Source organism: Topomyia yanbarensis, chromosome 2, assembly GCF_030247195.1.
Source record: "Topomyia yanbarensis strain Yona2022 chromosome 2, ASM3024719v1, whole genome shotgun sequence".
Taxonomy (NCBI): Eukaryota; Metazoa; Arthropoda; class Insecta; order Diptera; family Culicidae; genus Topomyia; species Topomyia yanbarensis.
The window spans coordinates 399,013,171-399,037,692 of NC_080671.1; the positions used below are offsets into that span (position 1 = coordinate 399,013,171).

At 38.8% G+C, this 24,522-nt stretch overlaps 3 protein-coding genes and 1 pseudogene across 6 annotated transcripts in view; 1 reads left to right on the forward strand and 3 right to left on the reverse strand.

Annotated features, from left to right (window-relative positions):
- Positions 1-3,263: 3,263 nt before the first annotated feature.
- LOC131684898 (uncharacterized) lies at positions 3,264-5,024 on the reverse strand. Its single transcript, XM_058968148.1, has 3 exons — positions 4,965-5,024; positions 3,816-4,910; positions 3,264-3,754 (listed from the first exon to the last, which is right to left on the reverse strand). The coding sequence occupies exons 1-3, from the start codon at positions 5,013-5,015 to the stop codon at positions 3,560-3,562; spliced, it is 1,341 nt and encodes a 446-aa protein (XP_058824131.1). The 5' UTR covers positions 5,016-5,024; the 3' UTR covers positions 3,264-3,559.
- LOC131684897 (casein kinase I) overlaps positions 3,315-24,522 on the forward strand; it is a 165,031-nt gene continuing 143,823 nt past the window's right edge. For all 4 annotated transcript variants that reach the window (XM_058968144.1, XM_058968145.1, XM_058968146.1 and 1 more), the window contains exon 1: positions 3,315-3,505. In XM_058968144.1, the coding sequence (XP_058824127.1) occupies positions 3,394-3,505 (112 nt within the window). In that variant the 5' untranslated portion in view covers positions 3,315-3,393. The remainder of the gene's footprint in view (positions 3,506-24,522) is intronic.
- On the reverse strand, positions 9,547-9,645 carry LOC131686481 (U6 spliceosomal RNA; annotated as a pseudogene).
- Positions 15,943-17,329, reverse strand: LOC131684900 (uncharacterized). The gene is made up of 2 exons (XM_058968149.1): positions 16,564-17,329; positions 15,943-16,506 (listed from the first exon to the last, which is right to left on the reverse strand). Exons 1-2 carry the CDS (start codon positions 17,320-17,322, stop codon positions 16,318-16,320), a joined length of 948 nt encoding a protein of 315 aa, XP_058824132.1. The 5' UTR covers positions 17,323-17,329; the 3' UTR covers positions 15,943-16,317.

Consider the following 24,522-nt stretch of genomic DNA (forward strand, 5'->3'; position numbering starts at 1 on the left):
GGAAATTAAATTCGTTTGAAGTGTTAATGCATTCCTCCATGTTATGACCAGATAATAAACATAAAATTCATTAATTTAATATTAAATGAAACCAATCAACATCAACAAAAAAATTCTTCAATTCAATTATTTTCTTTTGGATGGGGTTTTAACTCCAAACCGGGGGCTACGCCACTGCCAGATGAGCTCAGTATTGTGATATTCTATCAAAAGCTTGCAAATAACATTACTGCCAAGAAGTGTTTTTATAAAGGACTACCGCGTCTACATAGCCGCCCACAAAGTTGAGATCGACAGCGTGATCAACCGATTCGAATTTTTCTGGCGTAGTTTTACTGAAGTACGGGGTTTGCTGTTTCTAGGACTTATTGCACCAGCATTTCATATTTTCGTGTCACGCAACTCAAACACTTTTGTTATCAATTTTGTATTCATCTTATATTTCGGAATAACACCATTTATTGTGAATAAATCTGAATGGGACTAAACGTGATCTTCTGGTGCCTTTGGCTTTCTTTTTCAGTTTGCTCCTCGAACACTACTTCAGTTTGTAACTGGAAATGACGCACCAATTTTGACTCATTTATTTCCAATTTATGAATTACAGTTGAATAAAGTACATAGATTACGATTTTAAAGCCACCTTCGGGTTAACGCTCTTGACGGGGGCCAACTCGGCTAACCGCACGGTACGGGCATGACGCGACATACAGGCGCCCGCACGATCGAACATGTTAACATACAAACGCTCGAGCCCTTCGTGATGATACACAAATTACGAAAATGCGTATTCGGAAACACAAAAACGCCCCGATGATTTAGTGAACGCTAGTGCACTTATAATCTGGTCAACGCGGTCTTAACAGCGAACAAATAAACGCTCTTTCCCACACGATCATGACGTGCCTACGCCCGCACATCTGAACTGTACACTAGGGTGGGACAAAAAATAGATTCCAGCTCCGAGTAACTTTTTAGGTACCATTTGGGTTCTGGAACAACTGTGCAAATTCTTAGCTCGATCCACGAAACTATATTTTTGCGCCCGCTATTTAAAGTTTACATGGGATTTTGTATGGGAAAATTAACTTTCACAAAATAATTCCTCCAGGAGTCGCCCATTACTTCCTAAAAATAATTCGTTATGTGGCTTTTATAGGGAAGTTAACAAAAAAAACAAAGTCTCGAAAACCACGAAACGATCGGACGCTTGAGAAAAAAGTTATCAAGCAGAAACTGATTGATGCTTTGACGATTGATAAAATATTCAGTTTTTCTACCATCACTGCTGTTGGTTGTACAATTATAAGCAATTTTGTCTTAATCTTCTCTTAATGTGTCTAAATCATTTATCTATACTATTTGGCCACTTCGCAAGAGTTTTGAGGGATAAATTGAGGCTTTTGTACATAATAAGAGAAAGTTAAAATTTTTGTATATAATTCGACCGTCAGAAGCAGTAATGCTATGAAAAGTGAAATTTTCATCAATCTTCAGGGCATCAATCGGTTTTTACTTAATAACTTTTTCCACAAGTATCAGATCGTTTTGCGGTCTTCTAGACTTTGTTTCCTTGATATATTTCCTATAAAAATCATGCATCTATTTATTTTTAGGAGGTAACGGGCGACTCTTGAAAGAATTAATTTACAAAAGACAATTTTCCCATCTCATGTAAACTTTAAACCGTGGGCGCAAAAATATAGTTTCACCGATCGAGCTAAAAATTTACAGAGTTATTCTGGGAGTTAAATGGAACCCAAAAAGTTACTCGGAGCAAAATTTTATTTTTTTTTTCATATAACCATGTCCCACTATACTGTACACTCAATATCACAATCAGAATCACGGCTCGTTGCTATTGGCATACAGTGGTTTAGTAAGTGACATTTCCCGTCTTGTCTGCAATTGTAGTGATTTTGACAGAGAGCCCTTCCCGGAACCCAACTTTACAGTTCCAGTAGGACAATTCTAAAAAATAAACAAAAGGAGAGAAAAACTAAAATAACATTTAGAACTGTAATTGAAACTCTTCTAGTGATATGAGATGAACTGAACAAAGTATGGTTTTTATTTTATAAAAATTACCTTTAGTGAGTCTCGAACAACGCTACCTTGCCTCGTTATGCACAGTATGTTGCGCGCAGCTTTTACCGCCTAGGTTATATGAGATGAGTTCGAATGCATTGGAATATATCGAATATAATTATCAATAGGACAAACATAAACGATTAAGCATTACATTAGCATTGTATCGGTTTTATATTTGCTCCACAATGGCACCAAATGCATATGTTAACCATACACACTTCGCCGCTCCTTGCAGCTTGTATACATATGTAGAGGTACCAGTACTATTAAATTTTACCGGCGCTTGTATGCATATTGAATGCTGCTGTAGTGCCAATTTATAACCAATATAGTGCAATGGTCCAATGCTTATGTTGACTGTTGTTGATAAACTCCAATTCTGGAGCTACCAAGTGTTAAGAATGGATCGATCGGATCTTGAAACCAACCTGGCACTAAAAATAATGATTTCTGGGGATGGTTATTTCGATTTCTGATAGGTAGTGGGCCAAAATGATGCATAAACGCCAAAGCTTGAGTTTTATCCGATAAATATCCGAAATTTTACACTAATAAATTTACAGAGATTTTTCCTCAAATTTTTGAAGTTCCATGCAATTTAGATTCAATTCGCTATTTGATTTGGAGCTGTTCCATTCGACATACCCTATCTTCCTAGACCTAACGAATGTGGGCGGTTGTGCAACTAATGAAAAAAGCACATTCTGGCCCATTTCATTCCAACTATTATTATTATCGCACTGTAATTAATAACCGCCCAACACTGCTGGCGCTCCCAGCACTCGATTTCTCTGACGTTTCTTTTTTTCGATTTATTGCACTCTCGAAAAGCAATCGGTCCTACAAATGCACTCCTATATTAACGACGCTGTCCACCGACTAGGGGTGGGTTTATATTTATTTGTCTCGCCTTGAACCGTGTTTCCACTATATTGCACTTATTGTGTTATGTTATGCAATCCTTCCAGCCCACCGTAGAACTGTCCCAGATAAGAAACTTCGCATTTCTTTCAGCATTTGCTTTTCAGCAAAAGATATGTCCCACCAGCTATCCCCCCGCACGATGCTAAACACACAACGGGGTAACGGTTGTGCAAATACCTACACCTACATTCATATATACCAAAGGTCAGGGATGTATCTTTGGCATATGTTACGAACGTGTACAAGACTTGACTTTTGCTAATTTGCTGTTTTTTTTTTATTTCTTTTTCTACTTGCAGTGGAGTTCCCGGTGCCGGAACATCGACCACGGCCGGGGGCGGCGGCGGAGGCGGCGCCGCCCGGGGTGGTGGCAGCAGCATGTACTCCGCCCGGCACTCGGTCAGTTCGTCGTCCGGCGTCCTAATGGTCGGGCCGAACTTTCGAGTCGGCAAAAAGATCGGCTGTGGCAACTTTGGCGAGCTGAGGCTGGGTAAGTTTGTTAGGTTTTTTTTTTCATCTCTCGCTTTATTAGACCTAATTATTATCAGGGAATGATTTGACACAGACCTATTCTAAGCGAATAGTCCGTCGAAATGGATGCTATTTCGGTTCCGACGCTGGCGACGCACAACGTCACATCGGGCTGGAAATTGTTAACGGCGTTGTTCGTTCGAACGGCCAAATTAGCCCAACGTATGGGAAGATCGAAGAGGCTTTTAGTGACGGACTCGGCGGTGGCCTGTAACAGATTATACTTTGTTTTAAAAATTCCCCACAGTAATAAGAGAGACTCTATTTACCTGTACATAACATCTTCGTTGAGCGGTTTCTTGCTCCGACCGATCCCCGTTGGCAAAAGCACTGGCATTACACGCGCTAAGTTGCCGCAACCATCCACCGAAAACATTCTCTGTACTTGAAACCACATCACGAAATTGATCCACAATGTCGTTAACCTCGTTGAGTCGATCCCGAACGCAATCGGTAGCTTTCCGGGCCACTCGCTGTCCGGCATCCTCGGGGAATTCCCCAGCGCAACTCTGACCTGCTCTGGTCAGTCCGTTAAATGCTCTTATCGCGTTTCCGATATGCTGCGAAGCCTGACTATCGACGAAATCCAGTCCGGTGTTTACCACCGACGAAGCGAACTGCTGCAGGTCGGAAAGCACACTCAAACTGGTATCGAAGGCCGGTTTAGCCGTTGAATTGTACTGACTGGATAGAAGCTCTACCAGTGGATCCAGCGATTCGATTGGGAAAAGTTGCCTTTCCGCTATCCGACGGATGAATTCCCAAGGTTGCTGCGAGGAGTCGGAGCTACCGTCGGAGATATCGAGCTGGCGAGTTAGGGACAGATTCGATAGGGAATCTGGTAGAGGAATTAATATGTCGTTAATCGATATGAATGATGAGTTGAGGCGTGGAATGGGGACACTAGGGATCGAAGGAACGGTAAGGCTGGCGGGAAAAGATGGGATATCCGGTATCGAAGGAATTTGTAGAGCAGAACGTTTCTTGCGCTCGCCTGTTGCCTTCGTTACATTCGTCGTGTCGACGGCCGTGTTCTTAGTCGTGTTTGAGCGAAAACCGAAGCGAATCGTGAGAGTATCGTTCAGGTTCGTAACGATTTGAACTTCAGTCCCGTTTGGATTCAACGATGAATTTCCCCACCAACGGGCCAGGTTGATGGTCAGCCCGTCGATGGTTGTTCCATAGTCATCGAGGCCGGCTTCGGTGTTGACGCGGTTTCCAATTGAGAGTGTAACGTTGTTTGGAGCTCGAGCTGATGTTGAGGATGTTGTGCTGGAAGCTCCGTTGCTGCTGGAAGCTCCGCTACTGCTCGGCAAGTAAATTGGCCATGGAAGCAAGATGGGGGTTGCTTCTGCAAAAATTCCCTGCAAAAAAGATTTTTTTTCGATATTTGTAATCTACACTGGCAATAAACTCACAAGTGACAGGATCCCCAAGGAGCAAATCCAATGATGAAGACGTTCGCCCATTGCTGAGTTGTTTTATGATGTACAATCCATGGCCTGGTCTGGTTTTTATCCAGTCGCAAATCAATAGTTGTGGCCTGTGTGACTGAATTGTAAAAGGCGATCAATATTTGAACAGTTGTTTACATGTGACTTGAGCAGTTGGCCTTCATGTAGCAAACTGTGCCCTCATACAAGCATATACTAATTTTTCTTCTAACATTCTAGTTATTGATTTGTGATGCTAATGTTCTCATCTACGTACAATTTAACACTTTACACAGTTGATTTCGCTATCCGACAAGGTAATTTTTCGTAAAGGACGAAAGAAGACATGCTTAGTTCCATGACCAAAGGTTTTCAATTCAGCACGAGCAGTGAATCGCAGGCCTATAAATATGCTTCCGTTTTTCGAGCAAGCTTTGAGGTGATAGGTTATGTCGGTAATTCGAGTGGATTGTTGTTTGAAGAATCACGTTTCCGAAGAAAACGCTTATAGTCTGCTACTGTTTAAATGGAAGCAAGCGAAATCGTTCAACGAAGGGAATAACTGACTGCTACCGATATAAAATAACGGAAATTGACTAAGTGGTGCTTAAGAGAGATAAGACCTATGAAAAACTGCTTTCGGATGTGTTCACAGAAAAACATGGGCAACAGATTACTGCTGGAAGCTCAAATGATTCATGTTCCACAGAGTGGTCTTCTGGGACCACTTTTGTTTATCCTATACATTAACGACAGGTTTATCGGTTGCGCAGTATCGTTTTAAACTTTTTTTTGTATGTGGGAGTAAAAATTGAGATTAAAATAACAGTATCAGATAATGTAAGAATCGCCCTTCAGGAATCAGGAATCAGAATATATTGGCTTAAATGGCACGTTCCCCGTATGTAGTCGGTGATTTGTGCCTTGCCGTGTGTTTTTATCATTTCCTGAGCGGAAAGAAAGTACAAGGAGGTGTGGGGAAGTAGAATTGGAAGGGTGGGAAAAATAACAGCACAAAACAAAAATAAACAACAGGTAAGTTAAACTCACAAGTAGTTCAACTTGCCTGCGAATAAGCCTAAAGCTCTTTACCACATTGGATAAGAAACTTTAGTATGTCTCTGAGTTTCAGTCGTCCAAACATGGTTTCGTCTATATAAGGACGGCTGAAAACTCAAAATCGCAATTGCACTACTGCTGGACAGTTGCATATCAGATGATATGAGGTTCCGTAGTCGGATTCACAAAGATCACATGAAAAAGACTCAGCGCGCTGAGCAGTTGCCATGTGATAATTGAGTCTACAGTGGCCGGTTAAAACCCTGTTCAGCATGCCGCAGTGGAGCTTCGAAAAATGTAGGAGATTTTTCGAAATCACTGGGTACGGTTATTCTAGAAACGCCTTTGTTTGGCGACACGTTTGTAGATTTCTCCAATAATTGCGGTGCTCGGACGAAGCCCAGGATCGTATTTTTTCCCTTATCCAACTTGTCGAAATTGGCAGGGCGGGCACAGGACCAACGAAGTTAATCGCTGCACCTGCTCTGGCCGATTCGTCAACCCATTCACTTCCAGTAATACCAGAATGTCCGGGCACCCAGACAAGGTAGATAGTGTTGACAAAGCTTAGTTTTTCGATTTGGGTTCGGCACGCGATCACTAGGTTGGACCGTGATTTGTCTGAGCTAAGGGCCTTGATTGCAGCCTGTCTATCGGAGCGGAAGTTTATAACTTTACCAGACAAACTCAGTTGAAGGTCCGATTGTACCCCGCACATAGTCGCAAAGATTTCTACTTGGAATACAGTACAGTATCTACCTAGTGAGTGAGAGTGTTCCAATCTCATTTCACGACAGTAGACACCAGCACCAGCACGTCCCTCTATCAGAGAACCGTCAGTGTAACAGAACACTTGCGTTTATTGTTGTCTTTCCATATAGCCAGACAACCACTCCTCTGGAGAGGGGATCTTCACATGGAATGTCCTGTAAGAAAAATTACATGTGAGTGTAATATCGCTGGGAGCAAGAATATCTTCGCCCCATGTAACCATTTGTGACCACAATCGCGTATGACTGGTAGCAAGATCAACATGGTTACTGTTCTAAAGCTCAGTAACCTGCAGTCTGTATGCACATGATAGTGCTTCTTGTTTGAGGTGTATGTGTAATGGTTTGATATTTAGAAGTGCCTCAAGAGCAGCAGTCGGAGTCGTGGTGAAAGCACCAGTCAACGCCATGAGCGCCATTCTTTGCAGATGGTTTAGCTTTGACTGGACTGTCACCACCTCTCCCCTCTGCCACCACACAAGACATCCGTATGACAGTATTGGACGTACAATTGTCGTGTAAATCCAATAGATGTATTTAGGTTTGAGACTCCAGGTCTTTCCAAAAGTTCGTCTGCACTGCCCGAAGGCTTTCTGGACTCTGCATTCAATGTGAGTTTCAGTTTGGAATCCAATATGACTCCAACGTATTTGACTTGATCTGCACACAGCAGCTCAGAATCAAAGAACTGCAAGGGACGAACCCCGGTTGTTATTCGCTTCTTCGTGAAAACAACCATTGAAGTTTTGCTTGGGTTAACTGATAATTTAACTTGTCGACACCACTGTTCGACAGCTCTTAATGCTTGTTGCATTAAGTCAAACATTGTTCCGATTCAAAATCCAGTAATTAGTATTTGGTAATCGTCAGCAAACCCGTAGGTTGGAAATCCAAGCTCATTGAATTTCTTCAACAAACCGTCTGCAACCAAGCTCCGTAACAAAGGTGACAGAACGTCGCCCTGAGGACAACCGCAAATACTCAACATCCGTATCTCAGCCTGTCGCAGTGACGAGAGAAGATTGCGGTTACTAAGCATTGCGTTTATCCAACCCGAGATACATGCAGATATCCCATGACCACGCGTCGCTTCCAGAATAGACTGGAAGGACACATTGTCAAAAGCTCCCTCAATATCTAGCAATACTCCCAAGCTAGATTGCTTGATCGCGAAAGCTTACTCAATGTTGTAAACAACATCGTGAAGCAGAACGATCGTGGATTTCCCACACTGATATGCATGTTGCATTTTGTGCAGTGGATATTCAACTAAACTAACGTTCCTGATGTGATGATCGATTATCCGTTCCAAAGATTTCAGAAGAAAAGAACTTAAGCTGATAGGCCTAAAACTCTTGGCTTCTTCATAGCTTGAGCGCCCCCCTTTGGGAATAAATTTAACGGTTATTTTTCCCCATGCTTACGGGATATAGCCGGTAGCAAGACTAGAAAGCGTAATCTTTTTCCAGACATGTTTGAGAATATCAAATCCCTTTTGTAGTAGCACGGGAAGTATTCCATCTTTTCCGGGTGATTTGTATGGAGCAAAGCTGTCAATTGACCGACCGACTTGACCGATTCAGTGGTAACCAATGTGCGTGCTAACGCCCACGAGTCCGAGATCTGTGAACATTGTTCAGCTCCGGATCAATACAACCTGGAAAGTGTGCGTCGAAGAGACAATTAAGACATCTTTTTCGTCCATCACATAAACTCCGTCTCTGGTTTTTGAGGACGCCGGTTCCAAGCTCTTCTCATAACCTTCTTCATTCTTTCAAGCTCAGCCCTCCACCACGGGGTTCCTTTAGTCCTTTTAACAGTACGAAATGGACAAGCTTCTTCGCAGGATGTTACTATTAATGAGTTTGTTGTATTCACGGCATCACCTAAGTCGTCTAGTTGACTAATTGTTGGAAAATATCCATGAAATTTAGTACTCGCAAAGTTTTCCTAAAACAGGTCCCAGTTTGTAGATTTAGGATTACGATATGTTACCACATTGAAGATGACATCAAAATGATCGAAAAACATATATTTATGATCGGATAGAGACGGTTCAGTTTCATTTTCCCAGCTCATGCGAAATTCTATCAGAGCAAAGCGTTATGTCTAACACCTCCTCCCTCCCAGACCTCGCAAAAGTTGGTCGGTTTCCCACATTCAGAATATGGAGATTTGTACTACTTATGTACTCCATCAGTTCAGAGCCTCTCTGAGCTGCCCCAAATGATGTGATGAGCATTCGCATCACTGCCGATAATAAGCGGAACCCCATTTCTGCTACAATATGATACAACGCCTTTGAAATCATCAGAAGTAGCTGACTCGTTATGCACTAGATATGCTGAACAATATATATATTTTTGTCTACGTTACCGACAGTCAGTGTAACTTTGACAACACAGATATCGCGAGTTGTGAGCTCCGCGTCAAAAGCCTTATTTGTAAGAATGCAAGCACGATGCATTTCACGTGGGTTAGTCATGCCTGCCTTGATGCAAGCAATGAAGGTAGTGTTAAGTAACTTTCCAAAATAGAAGTTTCCTTTATGGAAATACAGCTCTTGGACACATGCTATGAAAGCCTTACCTTCCTGCATAAGTCGAGATAAATTCATAGTTGCTGTACGTTAATGCTGGAGATTGATTTGTGCTATTCTAACCATTGTTGATTAGAGAAGTGTATATTTCATTTCCAACATAAATTGCACATCAACTAGAGGACACCAAGCAAGTTGGAAAAATGGGGAACGATTTTGCGTGTCAACCTTGCGCTGGGCCCATGCTAATCTTCTATGTATTGTTAGGACGATACTCATATTCAAACTTCTTGGTTGGTTCAAACCGGTGGATATTTACCGCAAAATAAATATTTTTGCTTGAAATTCGTGACCTTGAAAGTCCTGTTTAAATTTGAAAACAAAGTGGACCTTTCCGTTTCCCGCTGATTGAATGAGGTCTTTAATAATTTTGAAACACCTGCAGATGAATTTTTACACTGCTGCCACAAAAAGATATTGGATAGAACGTACGCACTGGAAATCATTCAAATTTCAGGACTTTGTTTAAACGACGACCCGCAGTATACAGTGAAGATCCGTTTTTATCAGCCGCTTGGTGCATTTGGAGCTGACAAAATGGGGTTATTTCGTTTCTCTTTTTAATGAACCGAAGCTGTTCAAACATTCCTCTTCAGTCTCTAGCCATAGCCTCATAACCCTTTCTGATTATTTAACGTAAATTTTTTTAAGGGATTCTTCCTGCGCAAAATTTAAAAAAAAGAAAATTTTAATTTTTGCATATTTTGCGTCTTTAAAACAAGAAAACTATGCTCAAGAAAGTATTTAACATACTCGAATTAGCTCATCTGCTAGGTCTTCACTGTATCATTTGATTTATTTATTTATTTATTTATTAACTTATGTTATTTTTCTAATTTTATTCAATTTATTGATTTTATTCACATTGTTAATATTTTATTCCATTTCATATATTCATTTTATTCATTGTATTAATTTAATTTGTTTCATTTATGTTTGTTTATTTATTAAGGCTTTAACCCCAAGTGTCATTCGCCTTTTTAGGAAATAATATACAAATCAAGGAAATAAGGAACAATTCATAGCGTTTCAATAATGCTGACTGCTTCTTATATTTTCTTTCGTGGTTTACCCTTTGCCGCTTGCTGATCATTCGGTCTACCTTCTCCCTCGCTCGTGTTTGCGTCCATGTCGTCATCGCTAGAGTTGCTCTGATTTTCGCAGCGAAATGTTTGATACTTTTTGCGTTATCGTGTGACTTTCGAATAACCGTCTTTTTTTCTGATCTATTTCTTACCTAAATATGTTAGCTATTGGCTTAGGGATACCTTGGAATATTGTTAGTAAATATTTCAATATAATCCATACTAGCACGGGGTACCAGATTGTGTAGAAGAATTTCCGTTAGATCAATATACACGGCGATCTGGGGTTTGGCGTGTCTATATTCGACATCCGTGTTCCATGTTGTTCTTCGATACGAAGCATTCTGCCTCGGTTAAGGAGTTGAATGTTATTAGAAATACTTGTCTCGTATGATGTAGCTGTATGTGTGAATCATGCGTAAGATCAAGTTCTATTTTTACCTTGATTATCTGTTCAACTACCCCTGTTTCGTTTTATTCATTTTGTTTTTTCGTCTTATTCATTTTGTTCAAGATATTCATTCTATATATTATTTTATTTAAATTTTTTGGTGAATTTTACTAACTTAAGTAATTGTATTAATTTTGTTTGTTTTATGCAGCATATTCATTTTATTCATTTGTCTATTTTATTCATTTTTTCTTCATTTTATCAATTTCATTTATTTGCTTCATTTCAATTATTTTACTCACTTTATTCATTTCATTCATTTTATGTTTCATTTCCTCTTATTCATTTTAATAAATTCAATTTTTGTTTCATTTTATTTGTTTTGAAATTGATCTGCATTTGTTAACTAACATATTTTCAAAATTGCTTTCATTGTATTGTAAACCGGGGTGACATTGATCACTTTTCGAAGTAATCATTACATATTTTTAGACGCAAAATATTTTTTTCAGGTTTAATATTTTTAAACCACGTACGTATGAAGAACAAGATTGGATTTTTTTTTCTAAAATTGTCCGCTTACTGCTATTTTTTCAAAAATGATTTCAATTTGAAGTCTGTTTTCGTATTCCGGGGTGACTTTGATAACCTGCATATTCGCCCACATCAAGTTCTTGATGTCAATGTTTTTCATACAAATGTTTGTTTAAACAAATTCGGACAAGATACTCATTGCTGGAAAGGTCCTAATTGATATTGTACAAGGTATTTCCATATATTGTAAAATTTGAGTGGCCAAAATTCGTATAATTCAAGCCCAACTAGAATAAGAGAACATTTTTACTGCTTGTTTTGTTTTATTTGAGTGGTTTAGCAATTATCAAAGAGTTTCATCCATTTTTACACGTTGGAGTATTGAATATAAAAATATATTGCGAATTTCAGCTTGAAATAATTTGAAATAATTGCAAACTAGTTCCACAAAAAAGTTTTGAAAATAAGCACGCTCCTAAAAACAATTTAGAACATCCAAGCCTAAGGGAAATAAAAACCCGCTGTAAACTGAATACCATTGCCAACATCTAAGATTTATTTGGTGTATAGCAAATAGACACTTTACGAATCTTCGGAAAAATCAAGTAAAGCAAAATTTCGATTTTTGTAGTTTTTGTACCCAAAAATCGAACAGTATATTCAAAAAATTTATCAAATCAGTATGCTTTAAGTTTAGAGTAAAACTCATTTCAAATTAAAATGATTTGGTAAATTATTCTGAAAAAATAAGCAATCTACGAAAAAAGCTTCTAGTGATCAAAGTCACCCCGCTTTACGGTATTCTTTTAAAAATTCCTCCCCTAGGTTGATGGGTTTGACGGTATTTCAAATATCATCAAGCATGAAAAAATTTATACACTTTTGCTTAATCTTTGCACCTTATCATTTTTATTCGGAATATTATTTTATCTTGTATCACTATATCTTAAATAAGATTCATACTATCACTCACTAACACAATCAATTGCATATACCCTTATATATACTAACACTATTCCTTTCCTTCAAAACATACAAGCGCTCGTGGCTTCCGTGATAACACAAACCTGGTCACAAACGCGAACATGCTATTGAAATCATCAACACATACTTCCGTCCGCGATTTCGCCAACATTAAAACACCCCCGGTAATAAGGTGAATGTTGTGGCACCTATAAACTTACAAACGCGGTCTCAAGTATCAAACTATCGCTCGAGCGATCGTGAAACGGTCACGTCCGAAAGTCTCTATCCGCGGTCCTAGCAGCCTAGACTCATACCTTCAGTTGGACCAATCATAGAAAATCACGCTTATATTCACTAGACTATACGTTCCGTGACCGGAAACTCTAGTGATATGGGGTAACTCTCTTCCAGTATCTGAACCGTGCACAGAAAATGAAGGATCAGATTCATGACCGCGACCCACCCCGGTGATTGAGTGAACATTTTAACGGTTATAAACTTATAAACGCGGTCTCAAGCGCGGATCCACAAACACCTATGTTCGTGCGATCATGAATCGGCCACGTCGGAAAGTTCCTTACCCTAGGCCTTTGTAGCATAGGTCCATGCCTTCAGTTGGACCAATCGAAAAAATGACACTCATATCTACTAAACAACACGTACCATGGCAACATGACCGGGAACTCTAGTGATATGGAGAATCTCACTCTCTTCTAGCATTCAGCACGTTAACATACAAACGCTTAGGACCTTCGCGATTATCCGCACACCAAAGCCCGCGGTCTCGCAAACATGAAAACATGATTGAGTGCATTTTCTAGCACTAATAAACTTATAAACACGGTCTCAACCAGAAACCTACAAACGCGACAACATCTGGAAATCTCTTGCTCCGGTCTTAGAATCTCAGGCCCATACCTTCAGTTGGACCAAAAAAAATGACGCTAATATTCAGTAGACTACACGTTCCATAGCGACATGAGCGGGAGTCCTAGTGATATGTGGAAACTGATTTTTCTAGCATCCGTACCATACACCAAACATTAGGCATCAGATTCACGATCTTTCATGAATGCAGGCGAATATGTGAATGGCCACACGGTCATACAGTCGAATTTATACACGCGAAGTTACACATACGCTAGCACACGCAACATACAAACGGCCACGCGATCGAGCACGTCAACGTACAAACGCTTCACAGTGGGACCAATCCAAAAAAGGTGGGACAAAACCTATTTGAGGCCTTAGATGTCATTTTAGAGCCAGCATTTCTTCGTAGGATATGTTCACAATATTGGACTTGGGTTGGACTAAAGTAGAGTACCCAAGAATTTTTTTTAGAGGATCGATGTCTTCGACAAAGTTGTCGAATATTATGTTTTGAATAACTTCTTCTAAGATACCACAGACATCAGACCTCATTTTTGAGGAAAAAATGTTGTTTTTTGTAAATATAAATATAATGTAAATATAGTTTTTAGACTTTTCTATGCTAAAAACCTTAATTAATTTACAACGTTCTACAAACTTGCAGGTATCCCTAAAATACAACTTTTAGTTGAAGGAACTAATAACGTAAAATCAACATTTTAGCTTCTAAAACTATTTTTCATATAAATTTGATCTATTTTCATCAAAAATTTCTGTTTTTTTGAGCACTTTAGTGCACCCAAACTTTGGCTATTCCGATACTCTACTATTTATAGAATAAATTAAATATTACACAAAAACAGGATATAGTTGGACGCACTGTTTGGGTAATACGGTTTATAACATAAACTGTGTTTATATTATTTTCAATTTATATACATTATTGGCTATTACCAAAATCTTATATTTTACACGCACCTACAAGCATGTAGAACATATCGAGTTGATCAATTACGCTTACAACATGGAAAATTTAAGAAAAATACAAATTTTGTAATTAAACTGCCAAAGAAGTACGATTTCGGATTAAAAAATAAATCTACAGCATGTGTAAGGTATTTTCAACAAAAATGTTCGAAATTGAATATTATACAACTTTGCTGTCCTCAACCATCTAAAACAATAGAAATGATTGAATTATATTGTGAATATTTTTCCAAAGACACCTAGGTTCTATAATATCTAAGACCTCAAAAAGATATTGTTCTACTTTTATGAATTTGTTGAACTAACCTTATTGGTTTATCTGAAGTAGAAATCCCGAACTAAAAAAAATCAAATTTTGTTTAAATGGATAGGTTTCAGCAAAGTTGTCAAATATTGTATTTGGAACAATTTTGTTGAAAATACCATATACATTATGCTATATTTCACCCTAAGGAGGAAAATTTGGTAAAAACCAAAATTTCTCATTAACCATATACATACTGTAGATTTATTTTTTGGGCCGAAATCGTTGTTCATTGACAGTTTAACTTCAAAATTTATATTAATTTTTTTGTATTTTTTCACTTTTCCATTCCAATAACGGTTACAATACCGTTATTGATCAACTCAATCTGTTCTACTTGCTTGTAGGTGCGTGTAAAATATAAGATTTTGATAATAGCTAATAATGCATATAAATTAAAAATAATATAAACACATTTTATGTTATAAACCGTCTTTCATGAATGGTCACCCAAACAGTGCGTCCAACTATATCCTGTTTCTGTGTAATATTTAATTTATTCTAGGAATAGTAGAGTATCGGAATAGCCAAAGTTTGGCTGCACAAAAGTGCCCAAAAGAACAGAATTTTTTGATGAAAATAGATCAAATTTATATGAAAAATAGTTTTAGAAGTTAAAATGTTGATTTTACGTTATTAGTTCCTTCAACTAAAATATGTATTTTAGGGATACCAGCAAGTTTGTAGAACATTGTAAATTAATCAATTAAGGTTTTTAGCATAGAAAAGTCGAAAACCTGATTTTCAGGTCATATTTACAAAAAAAAAACAACAATTTTGCCCCAAAAATGAGGTCTGATGTCTGTGGTATCTTAGAAGAAGTTATTCAAAACATAACATTCTACAACTTTGTCGAAGACATCGACCCTCTAAAAATTTTTTTTTTAATTTTCCAACCAAAAAATATTCTATTTAAAAAGTTGCAGAATAATATTATGAACATATCCTACGAAGAAATGCTGGCTCTAAAATGACATCTAAGGCCTCAAATTGGTTTTGTCCCTCCTTTTTTGGATTGGTCCCACTGTGCGCATGAGCCCTTCACGATGATACACGCGATTGTAAACTCCCTAAACGCCCGCACATATCATAGTACATCACATATTGATTGTACAATGAATATCATATTCAGGATCACGGCCCGCTCCATTTGGTTTTAAATATTGTTTTAGTGGGCAACATTTCCCGTCTCGTCTGCAATTGTAGTGACGGGGAGCCCTTCCGAGATCCTAGCTCTACAGCTCCAGTAGTACAACTCTAAAATGCATCACGGAGAAGCTGCCTGTACAAAAATATTCTAACATCAATTTTAAACATGTTTTTAAAACCGTTTTAAATAAAATATCTGAATAGTAAAAATAGTTTGTTTTTAAATTGAATACCAATTGACAGCCAAAAAATGTTATTTTATTATAAAATATTATTTATTAAATACAATTTTAAATCAAAATGATCATAACTAAAATTTTGCAAAAAGTTTTCAAATATCTAAATTCCGTTTTAATAAAAACGATTAATTCGTGAAATTCCACACCTTATAAATTATTCGCGTTTCTCCACTCCATTGTTTTTGAAACTGACTTCAATAGAAACTCGTTAAAGCACGATGTGACATGATAAATCCCGAAATTCGAATTGAAAAACAATGTTTTTCTGATAGAATACTGCATTCAATTTCTTGATTACTATAAAAACGTAATTTTCGGACCCAACTGCAAATTCCTTGCCAGATCAGTAATTTCTGAGCAAATTTGTCAGCAGAACTCGAATTCATCTCGAACTGCAAATGTTGATCCAGTGACGCAGTCCCAGTGAAACTTCAAAAGCGTACGATACCAGATCGACTGCACACTCCAGCAGGCTAGCACTAGCTTGACTCAACACCGGATCAACTTCCGTCGTCAGTTGGTTAACGGTGAACGTCAGATTGAACGTATCCGTTTGCATTCTAAGAAGGACCTATAAAAAATGAAATATTTTATCTGAAGAATATTCTACCGCTACACTTGAACTTACCGAAGAAATGCATGCCAATTTGTACATATCACTCATCTCATCGTCGAACTGATCCTGAACGTCAACGCAATGCTCTACGAGATCCTCGACATCTCCCGAGCTATTCAAAAACTTTGTTAAGTTACTTCTGGCACTGTCCCGTATTTGCAACAGATTCCCAACTCTTGTTTGCAGACACCCGCTTTGACTGCGATTGGTCACGGACTGTATCATGTCTTCCACGTCCACTTCCCGGCCCAAACAGTCCCGCACGGGTTCCCTTAGATCCCGTACACTTCCGCGAACATCTTCCGAAAACGCCTTCAGCAATGCCTTCATTTCATTCTGCTGCAGTTCCCTAGCGTACTGAGTCGCGTGGTTAACCGTTGCCTCGATCCACGCTAACCGCCTGCCAACTACAGCTTCCGATTGCGTCCGGTACTCTTCCGTGACCGAGTAGATTATGTCACTTAGCACGTTCTGGGCGGCTCCGGTACTAACCAGCGCACTTCCGTTGAATCGGGCTAAATTGATTTGTAAACCTGAGATCGACGTTCCGTAGTCGGTCAGGTTGGCAACAGTGTTTTCCCGGTTTCCGATCGAAATAGCATAGTTAGAACCTACGGAGCCGCTGCTGCTACCTGTAGAACTGGACGAGGTAGAACTGGATTGAGTAGTGGTCGTTGTAAAGGGCCATATCCAGTTCCAACCGAAGGCTTCCGAAGTTCTAGGACCTAGTAACAGAGCCGTCACCAACAGTACTATCTTGGAGCAAAACATCGCGCCAGTGCTGGATTGCAATTCAGCTTTCGAGTGCATCGGCGATGTTTTATATATGGCATCTATTAGTTGGCCTCCGTTTGTTTGGCCAGCAGTTGACCTTATCCGTAGTTGATTATACTGAATTTGAATTACTGAACAGTTGCTGGGGCCGTTACCAGCAGGCGAATGGTTCTTTGCGAGAAGCAAGAAAATGATAACACATCTGTTGTGGCGCCTTCTCGTTCTCGTGCGTCCATTAAAGTGTGCCTTGTTGATGAGTTCACTAATTAGGATATCATCGTCGCATTCCCTCTGTCCCGAAGCATTTGGCGACGAACAGAGAAAACATTCGGTTGACATGCAACTGAATGGAAACAGCACCAAGTATCGTGTTATGTTTATGCAAATTCGGACATATCGTTACATCTTTTCCTTTTTAAAATGGGTATAACATTCGGGGCGCTCCGCTGTGTAAAATGTAGAAGCACCTCAGTAAGTACACAATAACATTCTAGTTTTGGCCTTGACTTCTTGGCTTCACCCGCTGCTGGTTGCTTCCCACTCAATGATGGCGTCAGCACAAGTGGTGTTATGCTTGATACTGATCAGTGAGAAATAGACCTAGAAGATTTGTCCGTTAAAGGCTACCTCTGAGCTCGTTAGGATTAGGGTTGTGGTACCCAGAACCGTAGCGTGGTCTTCTGGCGCCCTTGGCGGAGACTGAGTTTAGCGCCCCTTGCGACGTTTGTCTACGTTAGTAGCATTGTCAGTGAATATGAAATTAAGTATATGTAAGACAATCTAATGAAATAATGAATGATTTTTTTAGCCCATTCCTGGCAAAGCCATCAGTATGGAACATCAACAGAACACTGTAGTTATGTGAAATTTTAAATATAAGTTCGCTGCAGATTTGTCTCTAATATCATTCGACGGACGGAGCATGTGTAGATCAGTTTACTTAGCTTATGATTTTTAGGGAATTCGAACCGCCTCTGTCGTTCAACCTTTCACCAACCGTTATATTTATTTCGAATGATTGGAAACTTGTAAAAGTATCGAAAGACTCGATTTCTATAAGATTCAGGCGAAGTTCGTTCGTGTTTGACTGCCGCGCATTTTATGTAAGCATCTATTCAGAAGACTGAACATTAGGGTGCGAATGGCATGTATGAGAAAAAAGTAACCATCGAATTTTATAACCACACAGCTCGAAAGAAGTCTATGCAAAATTTTTAATGAATCAGATATGATTAAGGGGTCGGTTTAGCGGTCAAACTACGCAAATCTTCTTCGGATCAAATATAATCAAATAAGTATCCTAAAGCTTTCGGAAGAACTGAGGCAAAAATATTCAGTGGTGACAGATATTTTGTCCAGCTAAACTCAGAATTGTGATTTTCTGTCTTTTATGAAGAACTACCACGTCTACATGCCCGCTCACAAAGTTGAGGTCGACGGTGTAGTCGTCGATTCGAGTTTGTCATGCGTGGATCTACTGTGGCACGGAATTGGTTGTTTCAAGGACCCTTTAGTCAGGTGAGCAAAGATTTTAGATGGCAACTGCACTGGGATGGGACAATATGGTGTGTCCTCTTAAAATCGTGACAAGTAACCATTTAAGGCATTCCCTTAAAAAAAGGTCTTAGTACTCTTTCTTTTACAGAAATGCTAAATAGAGCTACGTCACTCACTACTACAAATCATTATGCTCATGTTCTTTTTCTTTAAGTTTTTCTCTTGAGCGGTCGTCAAGTATATAAGCTCGAGGAATCTCTGGCACAAAGTCAGTAATCGGAGATAAAACAAGGAATTTTCAACACTTCTTCGAAACCTAAAAATCTCCTGTTTAATTTTAACCAGAGATTCAACTTAGCGCAAGACTCATTGAGCATTGGCAACTTTGTGATATTGCGAAACTCTTCTCGACATAGGGAAGATAACCCATCGAAACCCCTCGAAAGAAGTTTATGCCAAATTTCTGCTCAATCAGATATGATAAAGGGCTTAGCGAAAATTTTTAACCGTGCAAAAACACTCAGACCTCTTCGAATATTCCAAAAATAGAACTCGTAGTATTGATGCAAAATGACTTAGATGGCCATGGAACGTCAAGATCTAGTTTCACCTCGAATTTTTTTTGGGTGCCCTTTTTTGGAAAATATTGGAATTTGGAAACGTAGTTTTTAATCTAGTTTTGATGCAAGAAGTCTTCGAAATGTATGAAACGTTGGATCTTGTATAATCTCGCGATTTTTTTTTTAAAAAAGTCAAAATTACTTTAGTTCGAATTGTCAACCAAATTTTGACATTTTTCCAAGATTACTCCAGATCTCGATATTTCATGGCATTATAAGACTTCTTTCCGATTGATAGGGACTTATATATCTGTATATCAAGACCAATATATTGAGGAGACCATTTTTAGGATCTGTGACTTTGTTTGTGAATTATTGATTACGGTGCATATCATTACACCATTACATTATATCCCAGACATTATCCATCCATCCTTTTGCAAAAGCAAGTGAAACAAGCTGCTTTTATGATCTATTTCTGACAAAGGTTCGAAATTCGTCATTAAAAACTCTACCTTTCAGTTAAAAATCATACACATTGTAACCAGTAGGACCATAACTGATGTTCTTCGGATCAAAGATAATCCGCTAAGCATCATAAAGCTTTCGAAATATCTAAGGCAAAAATATTCAGCAGTGACAGATATTTTGCCCAGCTAAGCTCAGAATTGTGATATTCTGTTTTTTTTAATAGGGACCACCACGCCTACATGCCCGCTCACAAAGTTGAGATAGACGGTGTTGTCACCGATTCGAGCTTGTTATGCGTGGATGAACTGAAGCACGGGGTTGGTTGTTACAAGGACCCCTGACTTAGATTTTAAATGGCAACTGCACTGCACGGGACAAAATGGTATGTCTTCTCAAAATTCGTCTCAGGTAATCATTTAAGGCATTCCGTTAAAAGCGCTCTTAGGGACTCTTTCTGTTACAGATATACAACAAAGAGCTATCCTCACTCACTAAAACAAATCATGCTCAGGTTCTTTTTCTTTAATTTTTTCTCTTGAGAGGTCGTCAAATATACAGCTCGAGGAAGCTCTAAAACAGTCAGTAAAAGGGGATAAAACAAGGAATTTCCAACACTTCTTCGAAACCTAAAAGTCTCATGTGCAGGCATTGTAATTCTCTCTCACTCACGCGAGAAGAAGCTTATCCGATGTCCAACTTTTCCGAGATAAGATGAGTCGCAAAATTCTCCGCCTCCACAAATAGCGTGAGAATGATTTTCCGGATAAAATTTATTTGACTTTTTCCTTCTCACCGGAGAAGGTGATAAAATTTTAATTTCGTGGAAATCAATAAAAACTTCAAAAAATACACTTAATTGCAAAGAAAAGCGGCAAAGAAGTATGATAGACTTGTTTTTTCGTGTTTTGGAATAACGACAGGAAAGCATCGAGCAAAAAAAGGATACCATGATAAACTCATTCACTCATTCTCCGACTGTTTTATTTATCCGGAGAAATAACACGTTTTATTTATCCGGAGAAGTTGTGTGAGTGCCAATAACTTCGTGTGAAAATGTGAGTTTTTATTGTCGCAGTAGCAAACTATCCGGGCGCATTTACTCATATGAGCGATAAATGCAATGCCTGCTCATGTGTCATTTGAACCACAGATTCAACTTAGCGCAAGACTTGTTGATCATTGGTAACTTTGTGACTTTGCGAAACTCTTCTCGGCATCGGAAAGACTTCAGCGTAGCGTAATCTTTAACTGCCTTTGGTGGGATCTCCGTTGTGCATTACTTAGCGAGTGTTGATTTTGAGGTGCTAGATGCAACTTTTGCAGTCACATACTGAACAGCAACCACAAATTTGGTAAGTCAAGTAATGGTATTGTAGACAGTAAACTGGATTTTATTTCCAATGAAGAATTTTCCTTGCCGTTTTGTAAATATGATCTTTTTAATTTTATTGTGTGGTTGCAGTACTGCTGCGTATTAATTTGTTCTTGATATGTACGAAGAGTTGTTTGTGTAGTGGTACCGTCTTGTGTTTTATATCGCTCCACCCGCATTATCATCACAAACACTATTGAAAATACCCGTAAAGTAGTTTGACTCATATATCATTCGTAACGAATACCAATTCTACGAAATAAATAAAAAATTAATGGTCACATCTCAAGTACACAGAGCCAGATCGTGTACCCGTACTTCAATATTCCCATTATATACGGGGATCCTGATTTGGACGCTGTCACACACAACCTCGTGTTTTAAGTTCCCATTGTATAAATAGGCTTAACAAATCGTGTCTGGCTACTTGAAAACATTCCGACCTTTCAGACTAATTTTGAAATGTAATATTTCAAAATATTTTCGACAAAATGTTATAATTGTTGTATTGACGAATGCACTTTGAATTGGATCTGCTACCCGTGTGATTACCCGAGCAAACTTAAAGTCCATAATACCCCCATACGCATGGGGTTGGAAATGGGTATTTGAAATGGGTTCAACCCACGAAAACACCATCGTCATGGTGCGGTAGATCCCATAGAAAAACCATACGTTGGTATATTTATGGGTTATTGAGATCATTTAATGGTGTTTTAATGGTTGTGAAACTTGGCACGGACCATGTTCATAGTCTTTTCAAGGGGCTGTGTGGTGTTTGAACCCATGAGTATTCGCTCGGGTATGCTGTCGTCATTGAGAATGGAAATCGCATTCGTTCTAAAATGCAGAATCTGGCTAATTAACAATAATAATATGCGCATATGGGCTACGTCTGACTATGCATCCACATATTTCTCATTCCATTATTGTCCAACTGGAACTGTAGAGCTAAAATCCCGTCAGAATCACTTGCTACAATTGCAGATGAGACGGGAAATGTTACCCACTAAAACTCTGCTTCAGACCAATTGCAGCGGACCGTGATTCTGAATGTGATATTCATTGTACGGTTCAGATATGGGACTTCATCACGATCGCGTGTATTATCGCGACGGGCTCGAGCGTTTGTATGTTAACGTGTTCGTTCGCGTGTGCGTTTGTGTGTCGCGCGTGCTAGAGTGTATGTAACTTCACATATATAAAATCGATTTTATAACCGTGTGTCCATTCGCTTATTCTCGTGTGTGTTCTTGGATGATCACGCACGGACCATGAATCTGATACTTAATTCTCGGTGAACGGCTCAGATACTACAAGAGAGTAAGTTGTTCCATATCACTAGAATTCCCGGTCATGTCACCATGGAACGTGTTGCCCGAGCAAACGAAAAGCCCATAATACCCCCATGCTCATGGGGTTTGACATGGGTGTTTGAAATGGGTTCAACCCATGAAAACACCATCACCATGGTCCGGTAGATCCCATATAAAATACCATATGTTGGTATATTTATGGGTTACTGAGACCATTTTATGGTGTCTTGATGGTAGTGAATTTTGGCATGGACCATGTTTAAGGTCTTTTCAAGGGGCTATGTAGTGTTTGAACCCATGAGTATTTGCTCGGAGTTTATATGAGCATAATTTTTATTGCTCCAACTGTTGGGCTGCTAAGTAGGTACTTCCGGACATGACGGATTCTTGATCAAACGAACACGAGCGTTTGAAGGTCCGCGCGCTTGAGACCGCGTTTATAAGTTTTAAACATTATAGGTGTTGAAACGTTCACACAATCACCGGGGTTTTACCATGTTTGTGAGATAGAGGGCGTAGTGGTGCGTGGACGATGCTCAAGCGTTTGTATGTCATAGTGTTTGTCGCGTGTGTTAGCGTGTATGTAACTTCGCGTGGATAAATTCGGTTTGATAGCCGTGAGACCATTCGCACATTCGCGTGTATTCTTTAATGATTGCGCGTATTGTGAATGTGATGCTTTATTTTTAGTGAATATGGGCGCCATTTTTTATTGGTCCAACTGAAGGCATGAGTCTAGGCTGAGAGCGCGCTTGTAAATTTATATTCGCTAAAACGCCCACTTTATTACCAGTGTGTTTTAATGTTGGCGAGATCGCGGGCATAAGTATGTGAGGTTGATTACAATGACATGTTCGCGTTAGTGGCCAGATTTGCGTTATCGCGAAGGAAGCGAGCATTTGTACCTGATGAATGAGAGATATTTTAAGTATATATGAGAGAACATGCAATTCATTGCGTTAGTGGGTGTTAGTATGAATTTAATTTAAGATATAGTAATAAAAAGAAACATAACATGCCGAATAAAGCAAAAAAGAAGCAAAAATATTGATTAGAAATGTATGATATACGGGACTAGTGAAAATGCACACTAATAGAAATACAACAAATACAGACTAATGAAGTAGAAGAAAATAACACATGTAACATGCAATCATACTACTTGAACTCGTTTAAATTCCAGCAAATGATGTTTATTTGTCATTAACCTTCCAGCAGTCACGCTAGTGTACTGAGTGCACACTGCTCTGAAAATATAGCGAAATCGACTTAGGGCACCAGCGGCTGCTCGTTCAGTGGGCCATAAGCGCGAGTTCCGGAGGGTTAACAACAATTGCATTCTGTTGGAATTTTATCATACTATGCTGACCGGGAATGGATGATTCACGTGCGTCTATAAATTAATCGTACCTCAATTTATCCAATCCTATCTTCCAGAATGCACGAACTAAGCGTCGGTGACCAACGAATCCTAGGAAGGATTACCCACTGTTTTATCATATACGCTATTTCTACTATTTCTATTTTTTTGTAGTGTTTGATGTTTTTCCAACGAGATTGGTGCAAATATTAAAACATATCGAGCTGGATCAGAAATTTAAAAAGAAATTTAGAATGGATTCTGAGGATAAGTTGAAAAACGAGACCACAGATTACAGACGTTCATTTATTCATTTTATTTTTTTTCTTTGCAATTTTAACCATCCATAAACAAAATTTTCGGATTAAAAATAGCTGTTTTTGCAAATTTGCATCACCAACTTATAGGGTCTAGAGTATTTTTTTTCAAAATCGAGCTAATTTTATTGTCCAAAAGGAAATCGCCATATTTTTTTCAAAAAACTTCACCAAGCTGACACTTTTTACTGTATCTCAATAAAAATAATAAGAGTTGCCAGACTCCTAACCAGTAGATTTCATAAGATTGGAACACTTCTCACTTCATATTCATGCCTTATAAAGAGTTAAAGCAATTGTCTGC